The sequence below is a fragment of the Myiozetetes cayanensis genome, unplaced genomic scaffold, assembly GCF_022539395.1.
Source record: "Myiozetetes cayanensis isolate MyiCay16 unplaced genomic scaffold, myiCay2020 scf1, whole genome shotgun sequence".
NCBI classification, from domain to species: domain Eukaryota; kingdom Metazoa; phylum Chordata; class Aves; order Passeriformes; family Tyrannidae; genus Myiozetetes; species Myiozetetes cayanensis.
Window position 1 is genome coordinate 114,424,596 of NW_026086604.1, and position 27,402 is coordinate 114,451,997.

Here is a 27,402-nt window from a genome sequence, read left to right on the forward strand (position 1 = left end):
TACCTTTGGTTAAAGGATGAGATTTACAGATCTATATACATCTTCTCTTTTGAATCTTTCATGCTTTAAGCAGAAGACAGAAATATGTGAATTTAGCAATTTTTGCTAAATAAAATCTACCAAAACCCATGATACACTAATACACTTATCTATTTAAACTTCTTTTATTTCAGCTAAAATGTAAACTAATAATTTTTAAAAACCTCAAAATGAGACCTTTTAAACGTCTTTTAAGAAGTCAATGAATGCAGTGCCCTAATTTTAAAACTTCAAGGCACCACATTGGTGTTACTTTAGGCACTGCATAGTGCTGTTCTGGGCTGTGTTTTACCAAAGCAGTTTCCAATAGGTCTTTCCTGTCCCTCCCAGCACATGTAAGACCATTCCAGTTGCTGCTCATTTCCTCTACTTATGCCAGCAGTGCAGAGTTTAACATTTGAAGAGAAGTAGAGACTGTTTCCACTGCCAACAAGAAGTTAAATAAAATCTCAACAGGCTAAATCCTGCTGGTAACAGCAGACAGATTTCTTATTTTCTTCAGCTGAACTGTGAATATCTGTGCTTTGTCTAGTACTTGCGTTCATTATATATATAATTATAACTGCATATGCTGTAAATCTAAGAATATGTGTAGAGATGTTTACTGGGAACTCAGAGACACAAAATCTTGTTTGCACGAGTATCTTACATGTCAGTTTTCAGATTTAAGCAGTTTACTCAGTACTCAGAGAATTTTAAAATAAAAATTATTTTAATACTCTGTAAACAAGTTCCACTGAAAAATAATTAAGTTGTACCAATGTAAAACTGGCACAAAAGTTTCATCAAAAGCCAGTAATTTTTAATGTATTTTTCCATTGTTCTTCCTATGTCTTTTGCATCTACATAATTAGTGACAGTTTCTTACTCATCATAACAGATACGTCAATGTCCTTATTTCCACTTTTTTTAAGCTAGTGATTTAAGGACAGGTTTGGAAGACAGGTATAGAAGACAGGTATAGAAGAATGTGTGCCTAAAATTTAGATTGTGTACTTCTCTGAAAAAAATCTATTTGGTATAAAAGGAAGAAGGTAATGAAGGTAATGGAAAAATTGTAGTTACTTTCTGCATCAAAATGTCTACATTTAGGATTTATGCAAAATACTTATTTTTTCTTTTAAAACATCAGTTTACTCAGTTTAAAATTGTGTAACTAGCTTTGCTTTGTCCACTAAAATATTTTTCAGCATTATTATTTTAATTCTGAGTATGTCTTCAGGTTAAAAAAAAGAAATGTACTAAGATTTTTAAATCTATGTGGAATCTAAATAGGAAGACTTTGGATTGATATATCTTTATACAGTCAGATTCTTCTCTGTGACCAGACATCCAAACACTTCAAGGGAAAATAAGTTATTCCCTTAGTCATCCTTTTAAAATGTGTGTGCTAGTTAACATGTCCTTCATTTCAGATTTTCAGCTTCCTTTAAAGAAAGTTCTTACAAGTTTAGCTCGGTATGCTGGGACTGTACATTCTTCAGAAACTCACTTTTTAAATGACAATCTTCAGTTGTTAGGGATTATAAGGACAGTTCACAGATTTATAACCTTTCTGCTCAAAACAGACAAAGCCAGAATGAAACATTTTATGTACTTTCCTGTGGCTTACAAGCATGATGTGAAAAAGTAATATCAAGTTCATAGATTAATATTTATCCATACATCACTCCTGGGACCATAACACTTCAGTTTTAGGCCACATATCATGGCAAGAAAATTAATACTGTATTCCCAAGGAAATTAATACTGTACTCCATTTATTTTATGATCACTTAACATAGATCTTGTCAGATAATCAAGATGATTATTTTAACTTACACTGAATATACAAATAGATCTGGCAACAATTATATTCAAAGTGTTCCGTGCAGGGTGAAAACCACCACAAATTTCCTTTCATTATTTCCTCAAACTTAAAAATAACTGGGCCCTATTCTGCATTTGTCCATGCTGAATTGGAGTTGTGCCTTGCAATTATCAGTTTCCCTTGGGTAACAAGCAGCAATATCAACACCAAATAGATCAGAGAACCTAATATGTGTTCCTTCTGAGATATAAAACCTGGTTTCCATCACCTCTTCTATTTGGGATTTAGGGAAGGAAATAGAGGATAGGGAAAAAAGAGGAGTCAGATTCTTTCCTTTTTTTTTTTTACCTGCCTACCTCTATGGCAAAAAAAAGCAGCACCAGAGAAGCAGCTGCTTTTCTTCCCCCAGAATTCTACTGGGAGTAATGGAAGAGACCACAATGGGTAGAAACCAAGCTTCACATAGATCATTCACTATCATAGCCCATCCTCATCATTTCTGTCTTAGCATACACCTGAAAATGGCTGTACTGAAATGAAAGGAATTCTTATTGACATAAGGTAGCAGACAGAGTCATTATAAGATGATCAGTACCAGGTTGCTGCCTTCCTTCTCAAATCCGTTTTCACCTGGTGAAACCATGACCTCTTGTCTCAATCACCATAAATTCCTCCTGGGTACTCCTTACCACTTCTCTACAAAGTATGCACAAAGTAGATTAATCTATGTTGGCTGATTTTGCACAAAAACATATCAAGAACACTAATAATATCCACTGGCCATGCTGTGAAGATACTGATCACCCCCAAGAGAATACAAACACTGTAAATCAACATGGTTATTTGTGTAATAATCATTAGACCATGGCTGAAGGGAATGGTTGCAGACTCTGGCCCTGTTGTTATTATTTGTGAAACTGAAATTAATTTCAAATCATTCTCCAGCAGAGTTAGCTTGCTGGAATTATCCATAAAATACAGACTCAACCTAAAATAAAGGTTTTGTCCTCTTCTACAGAAATGCCATATGTGCTTCATGTCAAACTTGCAACCAGCAGTGTACTGAGATAGCTTCTGTCTCCCTATATTGACAGGGAAAGTTCCATGAGGAAGCTTTAAAGAGCTAGCTTGAGTGCTGAGGTAATTAACTATTGCAATGGCTAGTGTGTGACTCAAAAATGATCACTGAATTTAAAGGGAATGAAACAAAACAAAACAAAACAAAACAAAAAAATCAAAATCATTGAAAGTAAACTCCCTTAATTTTTTTTAAATTTTTTTTTTAAGCATCTTGCTCTGAAAAGAATTTCACTGATTTTTGGAAATATAGAGAGTCAGTGATGTATAGACAGACTAGGAAAGAAAATCATGTTAATCTGCATTAGCTACCAGAACTGTGGCTTTATGACTGCTATTAGTAATTGTATTCCCTAAAGTTAATTTTCATAGAATTTTTACCTCCTTCTAAAATTTGTGTACCAAAGTAGAATATTTGTGACAGGTTACTTTCTATTGAATTTGTTTTTAAAAGTGTATTTATAAAAATATAATCTCATCCAAGTTATATATTCATAAGTACATATGTTCACTTTCTAAACAAATCTTTGTATCCCTATCTAAATGAAAAAATAATCATGCAAACCTATCATAGTATTTCTTTCCTGTTTGAGTACTCTTTATTGTTTAGGATTCTCTAGTTATTGCTTTATCTTCACTTTAACACAGTTTCTTAAATTTTATATAATTGCATTTATTATGATCTATGTACCATCTATATAGCTCTCATAGAAATGCTAACACATCACAGTGGGCTGCTCTGCTGTTGATGGCAGGTTGCCTCCAGTTTCCACATGGTATACTGTATTAAAATAGATAAGAGAGTATTAAAAACATCAGCAACACTACTTAGAATAACATCCCCACAGCAATTACACTATCATTACTGAGACACTGCAGTGCAGAAGATGACCCTAGGATGCAGCATATGCCAGGAAACTGGTTTTGCCATGTTCTGAAACTGAAACTAAGCCTTGCAAAAACTGAACTGCAAACATGAATGGTAAGTAACAAGTGCCACCTGAGTCACTTTTTCACAAACTAACTCCATATACTAGTTGAATTTAGTGGATGGTTTAGTCCCAGACTCTGTGACTGTGAAAGAAAAATATTCTTCAAAATATAATGAAAGGATTTAAGATGGACACAGTTTTTTAAACTTTTTCACAAAAGCCCCAAACAATGTGTTTTAAATCTCCAACGTTCTTATTTTTGTGTAGTTTTTAAATTCTATTTATTCCCCAAATTAAAGAATCCATTATTTACACAGACTCATTTCAAGTCTCATTCAAATTCCTCTCTAGAAAATGAAGTTATGAAATGTACATACATATTTACACATAAATACACAATAAATAACTAATCATCAAATTTTGATCTTGGTCAAAGCAATCCAAACCCTGACTAACTCAGAAACAGGAAAGATTACTGAATTCAATGTTATGGAAAAGTTAAAAAACAAATCAGGCAGCTATATTAGGAGAACCATCTCTTTTGTAGGGGAAAAAACTAGAGAATTAATGGCCACAAAAGTAATATCTATAATTTTCTTGTTGAGATAATAGGATGCAATACCTATATTAGAAGGGTACACATTGCAAAAAAACAAATGGAAATAAGTTGAGTAGACGTAACCTAGTAAACCAGGAGCTTGGGTCACAATAAGAAGAGAAACATGTCCTTCCTCTTCCAGTCAGGTTGAATTTAAAGAGAAAAAAAAAAAAAAAAAAAAAAAAGAGAAAAAAAGCCATAAAATTTTGCCGTACACTTCCTCTCAAGTTTGTGCTTAAATTCTTTCCTAAATCAGGGGTTTGGTAAGCAATTTAAGCACAAGAATGTGATTTATCATCCTTAAGATGTTCTCTTTCCCTTGGGATCTGAAATATATACAGAAACGCATCCTTAATCTCCCTACAGACAGAGGAGTGGGAAGGTGCTTGGTGTGGTGATAAAGCAGAACAAAAGAAAACCAACTTTGTGAAAGAAGTCGGTGCTAATAATAAGGCCACTTATCAAAGGAAACAAACCACTGAACAGAACTTAAAACCTGCAAGTGAGAGACAGAGTACAGGCAAAGGATTTGTGCTCTGACAAAATAATGCAAGCTCCACTTTGTTTTCTAAAAATGCAGAATTTCACTACGCTTTTCAACGTAATCAATCCCAGATGAGTGTACCTTGCCCCTGCCACCCGCCCCCATCCTGCATTCCTCATGCATAGCACTGTCTGGCAGAGACATAATGCATATAATCAAGAACCACGTGTACACTTGGATATTTTTTTTGCTGCAATTTTTGGAAACACTTAGAAGGGTAATTTCACTTTATTATTGGTTCTTGTTACTCCTTTCAGTACTGAAAAACTATTAATAAATAGAATAACTTTGTAATGGTTTTCCTACACTATAATTAAGCTAAATGGATAATCTGAGTTTATAGGAAAGTAGAAGGTGCATAGTGCTGCTTTAATTTCCAAAAGCATGTCTTACCTACCACATATAAACACATACATAAAAATGAAGAGGAATGATCCTGTAGTGATAAAAAACTGGAATATTTGGAACCACGCATGTCTTTGAAGTAAAACGTATGTCGTGATCAGAGTTTTCAGCAGTAATATATCATAAATTTGACATGACGTCATTTGACATTAACCGCAATTGATTAAATAAAAGCAATTGATTAAAAAAAAGGCCTTCTTAACGACATGCGTGATGCAAGATATTTAAATATTTTTGCTCTCTAATAAAATGAATTTTCTCTCTGTCATTTAACAAAGCTGAAAGACTCTAAGAGAAGATCATATGTGATATTTAAGAAAACTTAACTCACAAGTTTGTGCAAGCATTTCAGGTATATCTTCTGGGATCATTTTTAATGTTACTTTTGCATTTTGATATGTGTATCATCTGGCAATAACACATCCAAAAGTTCACATAGAATATTGCACAAAGCACTGCTAGTGAACAGCATGATTTTCAGAAGCATGATATATATATGAGTTTTTTCCTTAAGTTGATTTACTAATTGATTTACTAATTCTCACCTAGAATTGCAATAGATTGAAAGAAAATTATAATTCTGCATTTACAACTAACAATATCTGTGAATACTCTTTTGTTTCTATATATTAAACTTCCATTTTATCTCCTTACTAAGTCAGTGTGAGGCTGTTACAACGTTGGGAATAATTTTTACAAGTTTTTGTTGCATATGTTTTGTTGCATATCAATGTTTCGAAAGGTTACCTTGCAAGTTACGCTTGCTCATTCATGTCACGGCCATGCATTATTTATGAAATGTCTGCATAATGTTAGATTATTTATACTCTGATATTTATGGTGCATCCTGATCTGAAAGTTTCTGTGATATTGTTCGAGAAACAGTACAAACAGTAGAAAATTTACTATTAAAAATGGAAGGCAAACAAGACTTATAATATCATTTAAAAAAAAAATCTGGCTTAAAGGTTCACCATTCAGCATTTATTATATATTTTTTCTGGCTGCACACAGGCATAGATGTTTTTAAAATACTGCCGAGCTGCAGTGTCCTGTGGATAGTCATACTTCCTCAGAGGGTTTAAAGGTTAAGATTTAAATAAATGTGAACTTCTGGAATTTATCCCCATGAAATAATTATTTACTTTACAATTCAGAAGACATTTTTCTTGGTAAGATTATGTAAAAGGTTGGGTTTATGTGTTTTAAAGGCTTTTTATGGTGAAATCTTAAAGAACCTATTAAGGCAAAGTGACACTATTGATATGATTTATGCACAAACAGTTAAAGAGTGGGTCTGGACAAGCTCATATAGCACAAAAAAGGGGAAGATTCTAAGCCCCAGCCTATGTACTCAACAGGGTTGAATACACTTCTTTATGAGCCAGTAACCACTCAAGTTCTTCCTAGGCAAAACTAGTGGATGTAGTAACTGAACAACAGCTGGATTGACAGCCAGCTATGCAGCTGGAAAGCATGAGGGCCACAGAGGATGGCATCTGTAGTCCTGCTCTTCACTGTCCAAGTACACCCAGCCTCTATGGAAAAGCAAAAAAGGCATTATACATATATAAAAATACACTAAATAGTGTGAAATAGATGTTAAAAAAAGAAACAAAACCAACAAAAAAAAAACCCACAAAACACACCAAACAAAAACCCACAAAACAAACAAACAAAAAAAACCCACCCCAAATCTTCCAGGAGTCAAGGAAACAAAGAAAAGGGAAATTCCAGGGCAGGCATTCTAATAGGCCTATTATAGTGGGATTTCTCTATGCTTGGTTTCTGAAAGAGTAGCATGTATGCATTTTCAGCTCAAGCAAGCCTTAGCAGTTTTTAGCAAATAAGGACTGGTCTCCTATCTATTAATGTCCCTGATGTATTCCATCCATCCACCACTCTAACTCCTGAAGAGTGGGTTTGGAGCATTCATTCAGAGAAAGATTGTAGCTGGCTATGCAAGACAGAAAGGAAGAAAACAAGTCCTGCAAGTTTACAATTTCGATGAAGTACCTAGAAGAAAAAACAAGAAGAATCCTTTGCAGTGACAGGACAGTTTGTTTCTTATTGTTATGTTTTAAAAAAATGCATTGCATTCAGAAAGAAAGGATAAATGCAACTGAGAAAAATATGCAAGCAGACAATAAGAGAATATTGGAGGCACAAAACAGTAACATCATATATAAATTTTGAAGAGAACATGGAAATAAACTCTTTTGTAGAACCTGGTTCTGTTTCAATTAATTTAGTAATGATAACCAGAGAACATAGAACTACAGTAGGAACCATAAATCTTCTCAAAATAAAACTGACAACATAACTGAGAAACCCAAAATTTATGTTTAGCTGGAATTGGATAAACAATATTATAGATTCATTATTGCTCTGTGGATGACACATCACAACAGCTGGAACTTTGCACAACCTTACTGCTCTGCTAAATAGGAGTGGGACATTAATGGCATCGGCCACTCCAAAAGAGGGATTGGAAAGTTTAGGTTTAATCAGGGTCAAATTGATTTTTTTTTTAAAGTTTTGATAGTTTAATTAAAATCTTTGTTTGAAAAAAAAATTCATTTAGAGCAGTAACCAAAAGGTAAAACAAACTGTCTCATGTCTGCTCTATTTAAATAATAACAGTGCAAATGGATTTGGGAAATAAATAATTTCTTAGTAATAAGGAACAGTAGCTAATATTTGCAGGTCATTGTACATCCTCAAAATGTTTTAAAAGTATGAAATATTCTTCAGAGCTCTCTTGCAGGTTAGGTGTACATGATATCTCATTTCAAAGAATGGAAGAAAACTAAATTAGGGACATTTGTTAATTACTCTGCCTTGTAACAATAACTGTCCCAAGAGCCAAAACAAAGGTATAATTTAGATCATCCAACATGCTAGCCTTCTAGTCAAACCTAAAAGTACCAGATATCTGAATTTCCCCTCAGATTTGTCTCCACATCACACTAAAGTCTTCCTACCTCAGAAGAATTTCAACATTTCCTAGATTTTTGTGCAATACACGTCCCATGGACTTACTTCTGAAGGAGCAGATTCATAGCATGACCATGTGACATCTAGAAATTGTGGACAAAGCCTTTACTGACAGACAGACCATCAATGCAACATGTGAACTACCACCTTCAGAAAACATGAAGTCTACTGTGCACATTGCTTTGGTCTCACTGGACTTGGTATGTTGCTCCAGGACATCACGTGCAGTCTTCCTGATGCCTCCTGCAGTTCAAGGGCAGATGAGCACCCGCTGTACAAGGTCTCCATGCCCACTCTATTTTTCTCACAGATTGCATGGAGTTGGTTGGTGCAACACATCCAGGACATGTGAAACACACCATAGGTATCATATGGTGCTCACACACACAGGTTTTATTTAAATTAAAGGATATATAGGTGACCTATTTGTAGAATCATAGAATGGTCAGGGTTTGAAGGGATCTTAAAGTTCAAGCCCCCTGTTATGGGTTATTCAGACCACAGCTGATTCTTTATTGCAAGCTCATTAACAAGAGACATGATGTAAGTTTGAATGAAAATAACAATAATGTTAAAAAGTACAGACTTGAAATACTTCCTATGAACCTACTGCCTGGGTACTTTCACAATATGAAATGAAACACTTGCATAGCTGCAAGCAGTATCAAGAGAGATGAGGATAACATCCCCATGGAAAATATTCTAGTTGTGAAAATCTGATCTGTGGAGTAACATTTTCAGACCTCTTATGTTTTTGAAGGCTGGGTTTGCAGATTCCTGAGGAGCAGTGAAGGAGTGTATACAGTGACGAACAGATAGTATTTCCAGCCTGACAGGCTTACTCTGAAAAGGCTTATGCTTTGGTGGGTGCTCAGAGCCCCTTTTGTTTTCCTGGGGAAAAAGGTTTCTTTCCTGATTATTACTACATGAAGCATTGTTACAGGACTGCCCTGTTCCACTGTAATCTCCCAAAGGCCTGAGGATTATGAACTAACATGAGGGAAAGGGTAAACAAAAACCCAGTTGCTCCTGACCCACTCGTTTCCTTGTAACCCACAGTGGGCAGCTTCCTGTGTTCATCTGTTTCTACATCTATTGTATTTATCTCTGCATTGAAAGCTAAGGGTAATACAGGGGGTTAAGTTTGCAATTTATTAAGAACAGAATCAAGTTTAGACCTAGAGTAAAATCAGAGCAACCTGGTGAAATACCATCCCGTTTTAAATTGGCCAACAGCTTTCAATACATTGCTCTGCAGATGTAACCTTCTGGTAACGATAAATATAACCAGTAGACTTAAGTTCAAATATCAGTACTAACTTGGTTTGTCTGAAAGTGATTTTTTACTAGAACTGCTTTGAATTCCATTACTAGAGCAATTAGAACTTGCTGTAATATTTTATATATATATACATAGCTGGATAGATTTATATTTATTTATTTAAATAGAACAATATTCTTCAATAATTTAACTTCATAACTATGGCCTGTATTGCCATTTAGTCACAAGGAGAAAAGATCACTAATGGTCCCTTTTGTCTTGTCAAATTTTGGGCATTTATTCCTTACTTTCCTGCTCTAATCAATGGAGAGAAGGACACTTTTCAGATGGTGAAAACACCATCTGGACATGCCTGTCCTTTTCCTATGTCTGGCAATCCATTTACGAAGTGTGTTCCTAATAAAGACACTGAAACATTTGGTCCTCCAGAAGTTTAAAATTTTAAATTAAAATTGACTTAATTCCTTAGACTTTCCTGAAAATTACATTTAAAAGAATGAAGTAGCTCATAAAAAAAATGCACTGCAAGTTATAAATTGCATGCTGACTCATCAGAGATGGTAGGTTATTTATAACATAATTTTGTACGTGTGTTTTGAGATCTGTCAGGAGGGTTTGTTCCTTATTACCCCATTTCTATACATGGAAATATGAATACAGGCCAAAGAAACCAAACTCTCCTATTTTTAATTGGTATTAAGAAAGCTTTGGCATTCTACAATCATTGATTCTGAAGGAAAATTTGGAAGCCACATCCTTATAATATTTAAAAGTATTTCTGTTCTAGTGATTTTTATTACATAAATGCATGAGTAACTACATACCTCTTCCTAACAGTGGGGAAAACTACTTTGAAATACTTAATGGTATACAAGGTTATAAATCAGTGGTTCAGTTTATATAGAAACTAGTTTGATATAATTTTTAGCATTGCATAGAACAACAGCGACTGTAGTAAGTACATGATGTTCTGACACTTCCTGCCAGATAATGTTGCTATTTTAGGAAGAAATTGTTTTCATGGGGAAAATCACCAAAGACTTCAAGATATATTAGAAGTATCTTGCAATGTGTGATTCATTGGTCGTTAGATCAGTAGTAATTTTAGTATTTTAAAAACCCAAACAAGCAGGAACCAGACTATGATTCTCATAACTAAACAAGTTAAGTTCATACTCAAGTACGTTTTTAGGCAAAAAGTAAACAATATTCAACAACATTAAAGAGATTAAATAATTGAATAAATACATCATGGTTTAATTATCAGAAAATACATTATGTGCACGTTAAGACTGCTACATATATCATACATGCCTAAATAAAGTGTCCTTTATACCCAGATGGGTTAAATTTATGGAAACAAATTTGGCTTTTTTCTCAAGCATCACAACTATCCCCAGCTGCTTCATTTTGTGTACTAAAATATGATTTAGCTGAAGCTGTGTAAAAATGAATGCTGTTAGAAAACTTATTTAAGTGTCATTTATTTCTAAACTGTTTCAAGCAAATAAATTATTCCACTTAACTTAGGCAGTAATTTCTATTGATGAGATTAGCTCAAGTTCCATCTGTATGGAAAAAAATGCAAGACAAAAACAAAAGTGGCTCTGCTTTTGAGCACCCTATTTCACTTTCTGCATCAGTTCTCTTAAGAGGTGTGATTCTGATGGTGTTATACAAGGTCCTTCCATAAAAGCAGAAAAAGACAACTCTCAAACATAATTGGTTTCACTATTTCCAGATGTGAGAGATTTGGGATGAGCTATTAAGAGATTCTTAACAAGTTTTATTGCAGTTTTGAAGGGTAGTTATATGGTCTATTTTAGACCTCTAATTAAAGTGCATCCAAGAAACAGTAAAGATTAGGAGTGCAAGATTCCCTCTGCAGTCGAAAGAAAGAAAAGCACTTTCCCCTACTGCACTCTGTAAATTACTTGAACCAATTAAGGAAAAGAAGAGAGTGTTACATTCACTGTACATTTCAGAGCTTCTTTTATCAGGAAGGTGAATCAAGGGAATCACTCAAAGCCTACTCCCAAATATGTAATTGAAACAAAACCCATCCTGAGTCCTTCTACTCACACTTGTGAGAGAGGCACTGACTGAGAAAATTTTTAACTAAAAGGGAGGAAAGCAGTGCTAACATCCTGTCTAAAATAGAAGGACAGTAGCATATATGACTATCTTTTCAGCATTTCAACGAGTGTATTTCCTCCCTCACAGCAATAGATCCAGAATTAATGTATCAAGCATTTATTTTTAGGATACTGAGATTGGAAAGCATCAATACAGAATCAGTTGGGTGTCTATTTCAGAGTGTTATAAAGGGTGGTACTTAAACTGCTATGGATTGCCCATGCTTGCAGAATCTCTCAAGACAGCTTTAATGTATTGCTTTTTTTGTAATAAAGCAAACAGAACTTAAATGATTGTGTTTCCCATACACCTCTGATTCCCATCCCCATCTTCTTCCTTCTCAACACTAAATATCCTACCTATTTTCAGCGATATTTAAGAGGTCTGGAGGGTTCCAAGATACAATAAGCTTCATAAAGCAACCAGGAGAGAAATTACTCATGCCCCATTTTCACAAAATTTCAGTGTTAGCTTGACTGTATTGGATTACAGAAAATTCATACAGCAGCTCCACTGCTAGAGGAAACAAGAGTTCTTTGGCATATAGAAACCCTTTCATGTTTGCAAGAGCTGAAGAGATTTTTTTTTTAATATGATACTTTATCAAACTTTAAACATTAGAATTTCAGCACTGTGAAATTAGGAAAACAAAAATTATTAATTAAAAACAAAGGGAAAAAGATTATTTAAAGAAACTTTCTAGAGGCCCCTTTGATATACTACCACCATCACTGCTTACTAAAGGTGACCAGTTCAGGGCTAGGGTCTAGAGGTTTCCATTTTTCATCACAGAGTTTATATTTCAGTTATGGAGAAGAACTTGGACTGGTGCTGTAGTTCTCACGAGACATGATGGAACCTATGTATTATTTATGGAAACAAAAACTCACAGTGCTTTTACAGTTAGTCTGGTAAACAAGTAAGCAACTGAATGTCCCCACACTTCAAGGACAGTTCTCTCATACTTGGCAAAAGGAATTTTCCAACTGATCTGAGCTGGGTCAAGAACTGTCTTGGGAGAACATCAAGTTGGGCCACTGGTGCCCAATCTGAATGGAAGGAACCGCAAAAGGTACTAACTACACTGAAGAAACAAATAAGTGCAAATGGTTAAAGTGGTAGGAGGTTCTGGTCTTGATGATTTAGAAAGCAGGAAAATACACCATGACACCTTAGAGTATTCACAGTAGTTCTATTTTTGTTTTCAGTAGATTGAAAACAAACTCAGCTGTGCCTCAGAAAATGCAGTTTATACCAGTAAAAACCACTCTGGTCCTGATGCTCCCCAAAGAATGCCAGAGTCTAATATTGCAATCCTGAAGTTATGAAATAAAAATATGTCAATGTGATAAAATACATAAATTTATTATTGCCACATTTTTATTGATGCTAAGCTTGTTTGGATTCTTTTTTAGTTTTAGGCTTTCTTTGCTATTTAAACATTCATGCAATTTGCTTTCTACTTTTTGTCTGTGGTACTAGAAGAACTTTTTGGAAAGTAGAAAGTACATTTTTATAGAAGCATTTTTTCCACCTGAACAATTGAAACCACATTTATAAGAAAAGTTTTTGTCTTGCTGACTGAGCATTAATGTTCTGAAAGACATGCATTGCAAGTAAAGATAGAATTCTTCTTTATAGACATACTGTTTCATCATAGCATAGGTTGTTACAAATCCCATGTCATGAAAAATCCTCATTTCTTTAAAATCTGTGATTGAGAACATTTCAAGATTAGAAAAAGAGAGACATTTTCTGTTTCTAATGCAAGATGAGTTTCTGTGACCTAGACTATCTAGTTCCATACTTTGTTACTTCATGTTTATCATCAGTATTGTTTAAGACAAATTTAACATTTTCAGCTAGTCTGGTCTTGTCAGGATATCATTTTATGAGAGCAAACACAGAGTGAGGATGGAAACACTCTTCTTATGTACAATAATCCATTCATATAAAGTAACTATACTAGAAGGATTAAGACTGTAAAACATCCCTTTCATGGTAAGAATGGGATAGATACAGTGCAAGGATGGATTTTAGTTGAGAGTCTCATAACTGTAACTCTCATAGTAATTTGTACTTGTGAAAATAAGATACATCCCCAATTTTTGTAACTTCTCTATTTATCTTCTGCTATAACTATCAAGTTCTCTGGCACTGTATTTTAACAACAGAACTACATGGATACTACCAGAGATCCTGAAATTATGTTGATCATCATGATGATTCTTGAGTAACAAAATGTAAAAAAGGCTTCTGAAAATTGCTTTTGAAGCTTAACACCTGATAAAATTGCAGAATTGATCAAAAAAATTCAGATCATTAAAAACTGAAGATGAATGTTTCGGTTCAGATATATCTTTTGTTTTCTGAAATCAAGCCATGTGTTTGATTTTAACTGCAAGTATAAATTCATTTGGGAAATACTGAGGATTTAACAACAGTAACAAACTCCCTTAGTGTGGAGCAGTAAGGGAAAGAACCAAAATTTCTACAGATAGTTTGGTTTATTTATGGAGACTATTTTACTTTCTCAATAATACAGAGAACAGCTCTTGACTCTTGCCTCATAATCCCAGCACACAGCCCTGTGACTGTCACACAGGGCCATACTTCAGACTCTTTCCTGTCAGGTACCCACATTGTTTATGTAGATGCCAGCTTTGATACTTGAGTTGTTATTCAAGGAGCGATCTGGAAAATAGGTTCACAGAACAAGAAAGATATTGGTGGTTCCCTTCAGCAGAACGGCAAGCCATACAGTTGGACTGAGCCTAGGTGGACAACATTTCTAATTTTGCATCCCCAGTCCAAGAGATTCCATGTCATGTGGCCCAAGATGGCATTGTCTTATGTACCAAACAAAATACTAGTCTGTCAAAATGCAAAGATTCTAATTTTTTTCACAGCTAAGCCATCAGAACACTCACGGCAATATTTTACTGCCACAAGCTTTGTCTGAAGTTTGTCAAGCCTGAAAACCTATCAGGAAGCACCTGCTTTCAAGAGCAAACTATTCTGTTATTATATTTAGTTTATCATGCCATTCACAAACCCTCCTTGGAAGCCCTAAATTAGCCATGATAAATGAACACTAAAATATTCAAGTGCTGTGCAAACTGCTACAACAATACTCTAAGCATTAAAACAGATGAAATAAAATCACTGTTTTGCACAGCAATATGTCAAAATTTAACAGACAGAAAACCACAACTTCACTTTAGACAAATACTTAATTAGAATAAATTCTATGTACATATTAATTAAATATAACCAATTTTATGTACTTCTAAGCATCAAAAAGTTAAAAGACAATAACTTCATGCTATAAATGTAAAAAAACTTTTTCTCTCTTCCTTCTTGCTCATCTTAGAAAGACATCCCAGCATAAAGCAGAATGTCTAAAGGTGGCAGAAAATGTCTCATAACCTTTAATTGAACACCTGGAAGCATTATTTTCAATGACAGTTCCTATAAACTGACATATCAACCACATCAGGCTGGGGAAAAAAACTATTGTAATTCCCCAATTAATTCTAACCTCTTAGCTTTACTTGTAATTATTTCACTCAACTTGCAAAACTTGGCTTATTAAGATCTATCCATCATGGTGTAGGTCACACAGTATTTCTATTGTTGGGCTTTTTGGCCTTTGTCTTTCTTCCTTTCTGTGAGAGGACCTTGCCTACAATGAATTCATAAAAGGGAAACTTGCTTTAAAAAGAAGAATAAAGGTAAAATGTAAAATAATTACTGTAGTTCCAGATTATTAATTTATTTATGGGACTACTATTTTCCTGAACTTAGTTTCCTGCTTCCCTAGAAGAGGCACTCCTTGTGCTGGTCACTTGTAAGACTGCCAGCTGAACCTGTATTTACCTGTTCTTTGCACCTTATTTACTGATGCACAGAGTGGCTGTTTTTCTTTCCTCCTTTCTTTTTTAATCATCTGAGTGATCATACGTATTTATTTAAAGTTCCTGCCTCAGGAATTTGATGTATTTCAGGTGAGATTGATACAACATCAGGTTATGATTATTTATGTTTAAAAAGCATACCCATAAGAAAAATAGCAGAAATTAGCAATGTTACAGTTAGTCACCACAAAAGACACAAACAGAAGGCCTGCAGCTCTCCTGACAGTTCAAGCAATTGTTCCCAGGAGACTCACATCAGCAGAAAAATGAACACATGAACTATTCATCCTAAATGAAGCATGATTTCTTCTGTAATTAAAGCAGGTTATCACCTGCATATATATGTTTCTGTATATATAAACATACCTGAAATAAAAAGTGTTGAAATATCCCAGATAGATAATTCCTTTCTGATGATACTGTTGGTGTTTAAAAGAAACACATTACTAATATGGAATTATTTTGTATAACTAGGACAAAAGAGGAGAGAAAAACTGCAATTCAGGTATCTCTGACTGAACTCAGGCAACAAAGTCTTTGTGCATTTCTCCAAGAGTTACTGCTTCCATGATTTGATGATTAGTTCTGAGCTGCAATTGGAACCAAAACCCTGGGTCCCCATCTGGATCCTGCTCACAGCAGTATGAAAACAGCTCAACAGCTGCCTGTTTTATTTGTATAAGAATTATGACTGATGAGTTTAAATGTCTGCAGTAATTTCCACCTGTCCATCCTGACTCTTGCTGATCACTGCCTCTGCTGCAGGAATCGATCAGCAGCTTGGGGAAGCAGCAATTTGTTGCTGTAATTCACAAAAGCTGTTTGGTGGGATTCGATCCACACTGCCAGTAGGAGTGGAAAGTTCTGGGAGAGGGGCAGGACAGATGGTAAACATGAGAACCACAAGCAACTTTCAGACATACTATAAGCAAGTTTATGAAAAAGTAAGTTAATGTGCTATCCAGTCATCCACACATAAAAAACCTAATACCAGTTAAAACAAAACAATCAAAAAACCTCAATTCCTCATTCCCTTTATAAAAGTAGTAATGCTTAAGTGTAGTCCTTTATAAAAAACTCAAATTTAAAAAAAAAAAAACAACAACACACAAAACACCAAGTTGCCATAGTCATTTTTCATTATGTCAGCTGCCTAACTTACTTTTACTTGCTTCCTTAGCCGTATCAGCCAGCTAGAAGTTACAACATGATGAAATTAGGCTTTAATTAGTTGTGTTTAGTGGCTAAACACTCATCAAGAAGATAACAGAGACATTCACCTATGAAACCCAAGACTGCCTGATGCCATTCCACCAAGCGCTAGGTAGGACCACATGCAATTTGTTCTCTGAGAAGACAGTGCTTTTAATCCTCTCACAACTACACCATTCAGGGCAACATTTCCCTGGTCATATTCTGCACCAAACTGAACCTTCCCACAGTGCTACTGCATTCAGTTCATCCCAAAACAGTACCTTCTGCTCACTCAGCAATTACATCAGCCAATCCATCACTGCTTCCTCACAGTTGCTCCCTCTTTTTCTCTTTCTTGGCCAAAGATCACTTGCATGATTTTCAGCCTAAGACTATCCCTTACCTCTGAAAATCAATCAGCGCTCCAGTTCATGCTGTAAGTAAACTTAAAAAAAAAAAAAAAAAAAAAATCAATTTTGTGTTTAAGGTCACTTATAATCTATTTCTTTAGGTTTTTTAATACATCTTAAAGAACAGACTGCTTTTTCAAAATTCACACATCAGTTATGGTTACTGTCTTCAGGCACAGAATTAGGTTAACAAATAATTATCTGTAATTGTTAATGAATTTGAAGAAAAAAAATCACTGATTCAGAGTGAAAAATAACAAGCTCTTACTTCACCTCAGGGAACTGAAAATAATTGGGTGCAAGCCTGCACCCTACCAGAAGAAAATCTGGAAGTGTACTTTAACCCTCACAACCTTTAGCATACCTGCAAGTGTGTAAAGGATGAATTCTCCATCTGTGGTCTCATACTGCACTGCATTGAGTTCACATAATTGATATGGGGTAGCCAAGCCTACCACCTCTTTCCTTAAGGAACGACTTGAGGTAGTACAATGGAAAAGCCTCATCCTTCCTAATTCCAGGCAAGAATTTGTTAGAAATAGATCCGTGGAGCACACCTTGCTCTAACCACACTCAGATCCATACTCTGCAAGGCAGTATTGATAGAGTCGCTCTCCTGATGAATTCTAAACATCTTATATAAGTCTAATAAAAAAAAAAAAACCACAAAAAAAACCACAAAAAAACAAACACAAAACCAACCAAACAAAAAAACCCCAAACAAATAGTTTAGATAAATATTCCTGTAAAAATACACAAAGGTAAAAAAGACATTCAGGATGTCTAATGCATCCTATTTTCCATTTCCAATGAAGAAGCAGCTCTTCAGCATGACTAAGAAAACTTAGTCATACTGTATTGTAGCATAGTTCTGCTTCAAACAGGGCCATTAAAGCCATAATATGTTTTAGAAATCCAAACACTAAGTGATTATAAGACTTTGAACAGCCTCCAAAATATAGCATCTAACCATGCTGTCACCCCATTACTGTAGCACTGAAGCAGACACAACTTGTAACTATATATATTTCCCTCTGAAAATCAGTGATTCTTCTAACTTTCCTTAATCTTGGCAAATGTGTAGCTCAATATTTTTCATTAATATTTATTAACTATTCTTTTCTACATTGAACTTTTAGGTATTTAAATCCCTAACATGTGATTCTATAACCACAGGTTTTATGAGGTGCATGCTTATTTCCACTATTATGGAAGTGGAAAAGAGAAAGTGCTAAGTACATACTCCTGGCCTCAAGACCTTTCAACTCAATAAAGAAACAATCCAGTTTAATAACTACAGTTAATGTCTTATCTCACAAATGTAATTCATATATTCAAAAGAAATACACAGATTAAAATATTGTGTATTTTCATTTAAATCATTAAAAAAAAAACAGTTTGTCACTGATATAATGTGATTATTCTTGATTTTTAAAGGGTTTTTTACCTCCCAATAAAGCTTTTTTATCTGTTACAAAGAAGGTTGTTTTTTCTGCAAAAATAAAACAATATAGTTTCACCATTACTTTTCATATCATTCATAAATTCCAAAATGTGGGGAAAAGCAGAATTTATACAAAACCACACTCATCACAGGAGTTAACTGTCATTTAGGGGGGGAAAAAAATCAAGCTATTTGTCTTAGGAAAATTTTCTCATTCTAAAACTCAAATAAATGACAAAATGACCAGCTCAGAGTTCATATATTTGGAATAAGATGTCTAGTCACGTATCAAAACAAGCTGTTGAGGGAGATGGAAGGCAAAAAGAAAAGAGCACCGAAAAAGCTGTAACAATGAACTTCAGGTCCATGCTGTCCAGATGAATCCTTCTGTATTTCCATAGGTTTAAGATAAAACCAAAATAATCCTGGCAGCTTTCAACCCTCAAAAGTCCTAAGAATGGGCACCTAGACTCCTGGTTGTCATAAGTAATGCCTGTAGAAAAAGTGAATTGAGTGCTGGCACACTGGAGGCTGTTTTCTCTTGAAAATATCAATAGGGAACACAACATATTTCTCCATAACACAATTGTCTTCAGCGGTCCTTGAAATGATTGACAGGTAGCATTAAGCTTTAGGGATGCTCAGAAGATATTTAATGTCAAGTTCAGTGTAGAATGTGCTAGTATTTTAAGAACAACACCTGTTCCGAAGCCTTTGAATACTATTATCAGTCCTAGAAAACAGAAGGAGCCAGAAGCACTTGGCAAAATAAACTCTAAAAGAAGAGTTTTCTTGCTGTTAAAGAAGTCTCTCTCCTGGCTGCAATTTGAGAATGGCTTGTTTGTTTCTCTATCCTCCCCCCTCCTTTTTTCCTTCTTTGTGATTTATTTATTTTTAGATTGAGTGGGCATGAAACAACATTACTTAAGGAACAGGTTGCTGCTTTTTTCTTCTAGTCACTTTAACACAAGGTAAGGTAAGCTTTCTTGTGATAATGCAGAACTGCTGTAAGCAACTGCCTTTGTTCACCTTTTCCAGGCAACAGCTGATGTAATACAGGCAACTTGCTTTTCTTTCAAAAATATCTTTCCTTGGAATAGTACTAACAGCACTCAGTGCTCTGTAAACCCATACCTTTCCTGATTTATTGTAATATATTCATGCGTACACTTCTACATGTGCTTGAGGCAGTGGGGTTTTTTTTTGTATTTCTATTCATTTGCCCTGAAAAATACTCTGAGCACCTTTTTTTTTGCATCCAGAAAGACTGGGAATGTGTATAAAATTGCTACCTGCATAAATAAAATTTTAAAAAACCCCAATAAAATAAAAGTTGAATATATAAATGCAATGGTCACAATAAGAGAAATCTGTTTTCAGAGTAAACCTATTTACTCATTGAAATGTTATCAGAGAAGAAAGTAGGATATGTTTGGGAAAAGAAAAAAGTGTAAGCTTACAGAACCTCTCTAGTGTGAATCCTGATAATCATCTAAGATTTAGAAACCCTCTAAAGAGTTTCTTCCATTCACACAGAGTACATGTTCATTCAAATATATGTCACTTCAAATATACAGATTTGTTTCGATCACTGCACTGTGTATCAGGTTTCTACCCCGAAGCAATGCAGAGGATAATGTTCTTTTATTATTCAGAAATAAAAAAAATCCCTTATTTACTTACTCTTTTTCACTCTTACATTTCAAATGCTTACCTTAAATTCAAATACAGAGTTTATTTCTGTAGTAATGATGTGTGTTACTAGTCTAACTTCACATTTATAGCATTAACCTAAGACTTAAAAGTGGTGTGATTAATGAATTATATATATCCTCTGAATGGAAAAACTGCATAATTATCATTCTATCTTCTTACTGTCTAGCAAAAAAGAAGAGAACACCACCTGACAACTTGAATATATCAGCATTTTCTATAGCAATAAGATGTTCTCTGAATAAAACATACCATAATGATGACCGTTTTTCATGATTTTAAGGAATAAACCAGTGATTGCATATTAAAAATGGTGCCTGCACACATTTTTTTCCCTTGAATTAAATCATTAGGACCAGAACTCAAGAATTAAGAAACATGGTCTTAAGATGCCTCCAAAACTTTCAGGTCTAACTTCAGCTCCAGTTAGAATCAGAAATTACTGTAGCTGCTGAAAGCAAAGATCAGCAAATAAATGAACTTTAAATTATGAGGTTCTATATCCCCAACATTTGTGACAAAAAAAGAGGAAAAGATTTTTCCAATTAGCTGCCTAATCTAGCCTCTTGGTTACTTCCAGCAAAGAGCAACAACACAACACAGATTCCAAACATCCAACCCCTGGTTTATATTCAAAATCACATTTGTCTTTTTTTAGTAACAGAGCTACCGTGAGCTGCAACACAGGCCACATATTACAGAGACAAGTACAGAGAGGCAAGGTCTGCTCTTTTGGGCTCTGAGCTGAGAATAGGCAATATTTTTTCCAGAGTTGACTGTATACTTTTGCAGTGAAAAATACATGATTAATTCAGGAAACCCCATTGTTTACTTATCCAAGGAGATAAGTAAAAAGCGCAAAACAATTCTGCATTAACCTAAGTCCAACAATGTATGCATCTTTGGAAATTTCCCTCTGTCTGACTCACTTCATCTCTATGACAAGGAACTAGACCAGCATCACTGCACCTGCACTCTCTCAGAGAGAAAGTTTGACAGACCACAAAGACAGCTTTTCCACTGGTCACTGATTGGAAGTCTTTTTGACCCTGATCGGTGCATATCATAGTTTGAGTCACCCTTCTTTGGACATAGGATTTTACAGAATCACAGAATCAATTAGGTTGGAAAAGACCTCTGAGATCATCAAGTCCAACCTTCGACAGAACACCACCGTGTCAACAAGACCACGGCACTAAGTGCCATGTCCGGTCATTCCTTAAACACCTTCAGGGTCAGTGACTCTATCACCTCTCTGGGGAGCCCATTCCAATATCTAATCACCCTTCTGTGAAGAATTTCTTCCTAATGCCCAACTTAAACCTCCTCTAGCACAGCTTGAGACTATGTTCTCTCATCCTGTCACTTGTTGCCTGGGAGAAGAGACCAACCCCCACCTGGATACACCCTCCTTCCAGGCGGTTGTAGAGAGTGATAAGGTCTCTCCTGAGCCTTCTCTTCTCCAGGCTAAACAACTCCAGCTCCCTCAGCTGCTCCTCATAGGACATGCACTCCAGACCCTTCACCAGGTTTGCTGCCCTTGTCTGGATCCACTCCAGCACCTCAATGTCCTGAATTGAGGGACCCAGAACTGGACACAGGATTTGAGGTGCAGCGTCACCAGTGCCGAGTACAGGGGCAGAAACACTTCTGTGGTCCTGCTGGCCATGCTGTTCCTGATACAGCTCAGGATGCTGCAGACCTTCTTGGACACTTGGGCACAGTGCTGGCTCATATTCAGCTGGCTATTAACCAACACCACCAGGGCTTTTTCCACTGTGCCATTTTCCAGCCACTCTGCATCCAGCCTGTAGCTGGAGCACATTTTGTCTTTGTGAGGTGGACCACTCTGATCCTGGAGTCTGATCAAAAACCTTCTTCCCCTCTGAAGTTCAGTTGTTGTTTCCCTATATCTGACACTGATGCAATTCCTTGAGTCCATTTGAGGGAGAACCACCAAGCAGCCAAGAAGCACTTCTCTGCTTTTGAAGTTTCTGTGATATGATTAAGCAGAACATTGACCAGTGTAGGAAGGCTAGGATTCACCCTGAATGAGACACAGAATCTGAAAACAAAGTTGCAGAGAGTGTTAGTGCATTGGCTCAACCTAGTAGACATCACCAGTTTGTTTATGAGACAGAAAAGCAAGTGCTGGAGGTAGCTGGTGAAGAGTGGGGGAGGAATCTGACCCTGCAATCTGGAAAGATCAGTGCATACAAAGGCTTTCAGCTCAGTACCAACTGATGATGCAAAAGAAACAACCTGGTTCTACCCACAGAGCCAGCAGAGGCATGCTGGCATCACATCTGATAGGCTTAAATCTGTATGTTCTCATCAGGTATCATTCAATCGCTCCTGAGGGTAACCAAAACGATCAGAAAACTGATCAACAACGAAAAAAAAAAGTTATGAAAATTGTTACTTAGGTGCACAGCTCTTTTGTTAGTACTTGAGCAAGATTTTAATTGGAAAACATGTCTGAATGTAGAAGTTGTTCAGCAAATACAGAATTATCAAATTATCACCACTGACAGTGAGCAAGAAGGAATTAACTCAGCTTGATCTCCAGATTAGACTGATCACGCAAGATTGATAATAAGAATGTGAAGTACACACTTAATTTGGAAACTGATCAGATTTGACAGACAAGAGATAATTATAGAACTTCAGCTGTCATTTTAAAGTATAACCATACACAAAATTGTTGTCCTTTTTTTGATTACAAGTTAATGAGGCTATTTACTGAATCTCTGTTAGCTTTTCTCCATGGGAAAGTCTCACAGATTTTCAGCAATGACCACTCCCATGTGTATTTAATCAATTTAAATAAATGAATAGTGAAGACAGAATAATTATTTATTTATTTAAATATATATATATGAAAACAATAGAACATGATTTCCTACCATGCAACTGTTTTTTAATACTTTGCCTAATCTATGTAGGGTTAAGAAGCAAACATATGCAAATTTCCCACTCAAAAGCTTGAAGTGAAATAACTAACTTCAGACATTCAGTTTCTTAATATTTGGTGGTGAGGTTAATTATAGTCTTATATTTGAAATATTTTCACACTTGAAAATTATATTTTATCTTGAAAATCTAGAAAGAAAAACAAAACCCCAAACCAGCCAAAAAAAACCTGAAACCACAACCTACTCATTTGAAAATGTTAATTTTTTTTTTTTTTTTTTCCTGAACGGGCAATAAACTCATTGCTAACAGAGGGGGGCAAAAACTCTTTGGATGACCTAGTGCTTAGTTATTCGGGGGGGGGTGGGACGGTGGGCACTGACTTAATCTGCAATGTCAGGAACACAAAAGATATTTTTGAGTTGTGAGAAGGTGGAGGTATAATAGCACATAGGCAGATCCAAGAGCTCTGCTATGGAAATCCAGATAGACAAACCTTTAATGCTGCTCTTCCAGGTGTGCAACACAGGTAATAGGAAGTTTGCAGGAAATCTCTGCAATCTCCTATGGAGCTAAGAGGCACTCCAAAACTAATCTAATTCTTTTGCTTAGCACATATACCCTGGTTTCATAGGTAAAGAATATTTGTGTATAACATACATCCAACAAAACATCTACCGGGAGAATTCTGAGCACCTAAAGAACCTTTCAAGCAGTTGATTATATAAATTTTTCAGATATTCAGTTTTTCATAACTGCTAATAAATCATTGCAATAGTAACATTAAAAAAGAAATTTGAATTAATTGTTGAAAATTCCGTGCAAAGCAAAGCATATTTTCTAATATTATCTGGAATCCCTTCTTGCACTCTTGCCCGGAATTAGAATTATCCCTCTTCTGGATTAAAGATGCATTGGTGGATTAGTCTATCACTGATGACAACATAATATATCCTTCCCACAGGCTTAAACTGGAAAGAGGTCTGTTAACTACAGAGTATATTAAAACAACTGCCAAAAAAAAAAAACAAAACACAAAAAACCAAAAACAAAAACCAAAAAACCTTTGGCAGTACTTTAGCATTTAAATATCATCATGTGTGAGGTCAAAGTAGTTTGTGAAACATGACCTCGGGTTCAGTGCCATGTATCAGCCCTATTCCTTTCACAGACTGCATTACCTGTAAAACTAGTGAGACATGGGACTGATTCCTGCAAGGATTAGCCATCGATATTACTTTTAGCTCGAGCCACCTGAACAACCTCTGGAATACCAACCACACAGGTAATTTAAATGAAAAACAAATTGGTTTTAATTTTTCCACTTGACGCTTGGATATATATACACATTTTGCAAAACTGTACTTCTTTATTTGATTTCTTTTCATCAGTTAAAGAAGTATTAATTTTTATATTTAAATTTAGCATTTTCAAAGCAATGAAGGAGATGAGCTATTTCTGGAGATTTTAAATTTAGTTATGTTGTAGAGTGATACACAGAACTATGTTTCAGATAGCATTAACTTGATTCATTTTTTTAACACTCTAAAGGAGATAATATGTTATTCTGTAAATTAAGATTTTCAGAGAATAACACCATCCTCCAAAGTTTTACTAGATGTAAGACTACATAGTTGATAAAACGCCTTCCCTTGTGAACTTCTGGGAATATTTCACATGCCAATAATCATACCATGACAACTTCTAGAATATACTTGCCTAATATCTGAGCCAAATTCTGGAACACTAAGTAAATCCAAAAATCTCACTGCCTGTAATTTAAAAAAAAAATAAATCTGTATTTTCTGGTGAAATTAAATATCTAATATTCCAGGAAAGACTAGATAAGTTGTTAGCATTAAATTTCAATGTAAGACACTGAGGTCTTTTTCTTGTTTAAGAAAAGATCGGTCCATTTGACTTCATGAAGCTCAGTAGAATCATTGCCTTAAAAATGTAGCTCCATTTGGGTATAGAATTCAGCTAAGTAATAAACTTTCTACCACGCTTGCCTGTTGGTGTCACTCAGGAGATGGGGATTAAACATTTACCTAGTGTTTTATTTAATAAAAGAGACCTACATGTCATCATTAACATTGCTTGCTAAATTGGATCTTTGAAGAACAGTGTAGAATTCCTGAAGCATTTGTGTGCACAGCTTGCAGGCTGTGTGCTCCATCCTTTGAAAGGAAGCCATTGTAAAGGGGGAGGGTCCTGAGCACAAAGAAGGGAAGAACTGCTTTTCACTGGCAAATAACAGTATCAGCAACAAAACTCTTATTAGAGCTGCTTCAATATGCAGTAAATAATACTCATACACTTTAGAGAAATAAAAGGGTGGAGGATGGGGGGAAAGGACTTTGAGTTCTGCAGTTGAAGGAATTTAAAGGTACACCTAAGTAGTCTTAAGAGATTGCTTTATAGAGAAGTATCAGTTACATACAGACAGCCCTGGATCATAATTATTTGTGTATTCTCAGACTAGCAGAACAGTTATAATAAAGCTCTGTGCTTCTTTGCAATTGATCTCAGTGACTGTATTATTTTCTTGCCATTTTACAACTTACTGATTCAATAATCACAGTTCAGTTGTCTTAATCACACAGCAATCAAACCATCGAGGAAATGCCAATAGATACATAATCAAGAAGATTTCAAACCAGTTAGATGGCAATGTTTTCATTCAAGAAAAAGCCAGTAGCAACTCAAATCTTAGTTGTTTTTCCTCCACTATGTGTGCCTGAGTTTTTTAAAAGGGAATTAAAGGGAAGGGAGTCAGTTCATTTTGGTCTAAATCCACTACCTCCCCTCTCCTTTTCAGTTGCTTTAACATGACTGAGCCCCATCAAAAAAGAAACAAAACTCAAGACTCCTACAGGCGACTCCTAATGCACGGCCGGAGGGGGAGCACGCCAGCTCCGCACGGGAACGCAGCGCCTCGCCGGGAGAGCTCCCAGCGGAGCGGGGCGCCGCGGGAGGAGCCGTGTGCGGGAGCTGGGAGCGGAGCCCAGCGCCGGGACCCGCCCGGGGCCGGGGCCGGGACCTGTCCATGGTGCTGCAGCCGGGCAGCCGCCGCTGCCGGAGCCACCGCCGAAGGGCCCTTCCCCTGCTCCCGCCTGCCTCCCCTCCAGTAACGCCCTGCAACAGCTGCTGCCACGGATGAGCCCGATTTACGGGAACTCACCTTTTAGGGAGGAGATTTAACATGGGGGCTGAGGGGTAATAAAGCCAAAAATAAAATCCCGAAACCTCCCGCCAAAGCCCTGCCCAGGCTCTGAGCGAACCTTTCCCTAGTGGTCTCTCAGCTTCTCGGAGCGCTGAGGAAGCCCCAGCCCAGAACACAACTTTCCAGCAGGGATCCTTGCTCCGGCCCCCTTGAAGCCTTCGCACAAGGGATCGGGGGCAGGGGGTACCCGGCACCCTCCTCAACTGCAAAGCTGTGGAGAAACCAGGCAGGAGAGCGGGAGAGGCTGGGAGTGCCCTCGCCTCCCCCTCTTCATTGCCGGCTTCTGGTACCAAGGAAACCCCAGGGCGGTGGAGGGAAGGGAAGAGGAGCCTCCCACCACACGCGCAGTGCCCCCCATGTATCCCCTTCTCTGGGCGTCGGAGCCCCAGCCCGGACTCACGTGTGCCGTCAAACCGGGTGGCGATGGTGTCGAGGAAGGTGTTCTGGGGTGCCAGTAATCCCTTCATAACCGGCATTTTTCCAGTGCGGTGCGAGGTTCCCCATCAAAGTTTGTCTACGAGGGTGGTTCGAGAAGAAAGTGCATAGGGCGCCCGGGGGAAGGTACGGAGGGAGGAGGCGGAGGGATAGAGGGGAGGAGGATGGGGATGCCGCCGCGCCGCCTCCGGCGCCGGGAGCCCCCCTCTCGTCAGCCCTGGCACGGCACAGCGCTCCCGCCCCCGCCGCGGGTACCGGGCGGGGCGGTGCGGGGCCGCAGCACAACTGCGGGGCCGAGCACAGGTGCGGGGCCGACAGCGTCCGTGCCCC

The 27,402-nt window shown here is 36.6% G+C and overlaps 1 protein-coding gene across 2 annotated transcripts in view; it reads right to left on the reverse strand.

Annotated features, from left to right (window-relative positions):
• KCNH8 (potassium voltage-gated channel subfamily H member 8) overlaps positions 1-27,185 on the reverse strand; it is a 178,428-nt gene extending 151,243 nt beyond the window's left edge. For both annotated transcript variants that reach the window (XM_050311757.1, XM_050311756.1), the window contains exon 1: positions 27,038-27,185. In XM_050311757.1, the coding sequence (XP_050167714.1) occupies positions 27,038-27,113 (76 nt within the window). In that variant the 5' untranslated portion in view covers positions 27,114-27,185. The remainder of the gene's footprint in view (positions 1-27,037) is intronic.
• Positions 27,186-27,402: the final 217 nt, after the last annotated feature.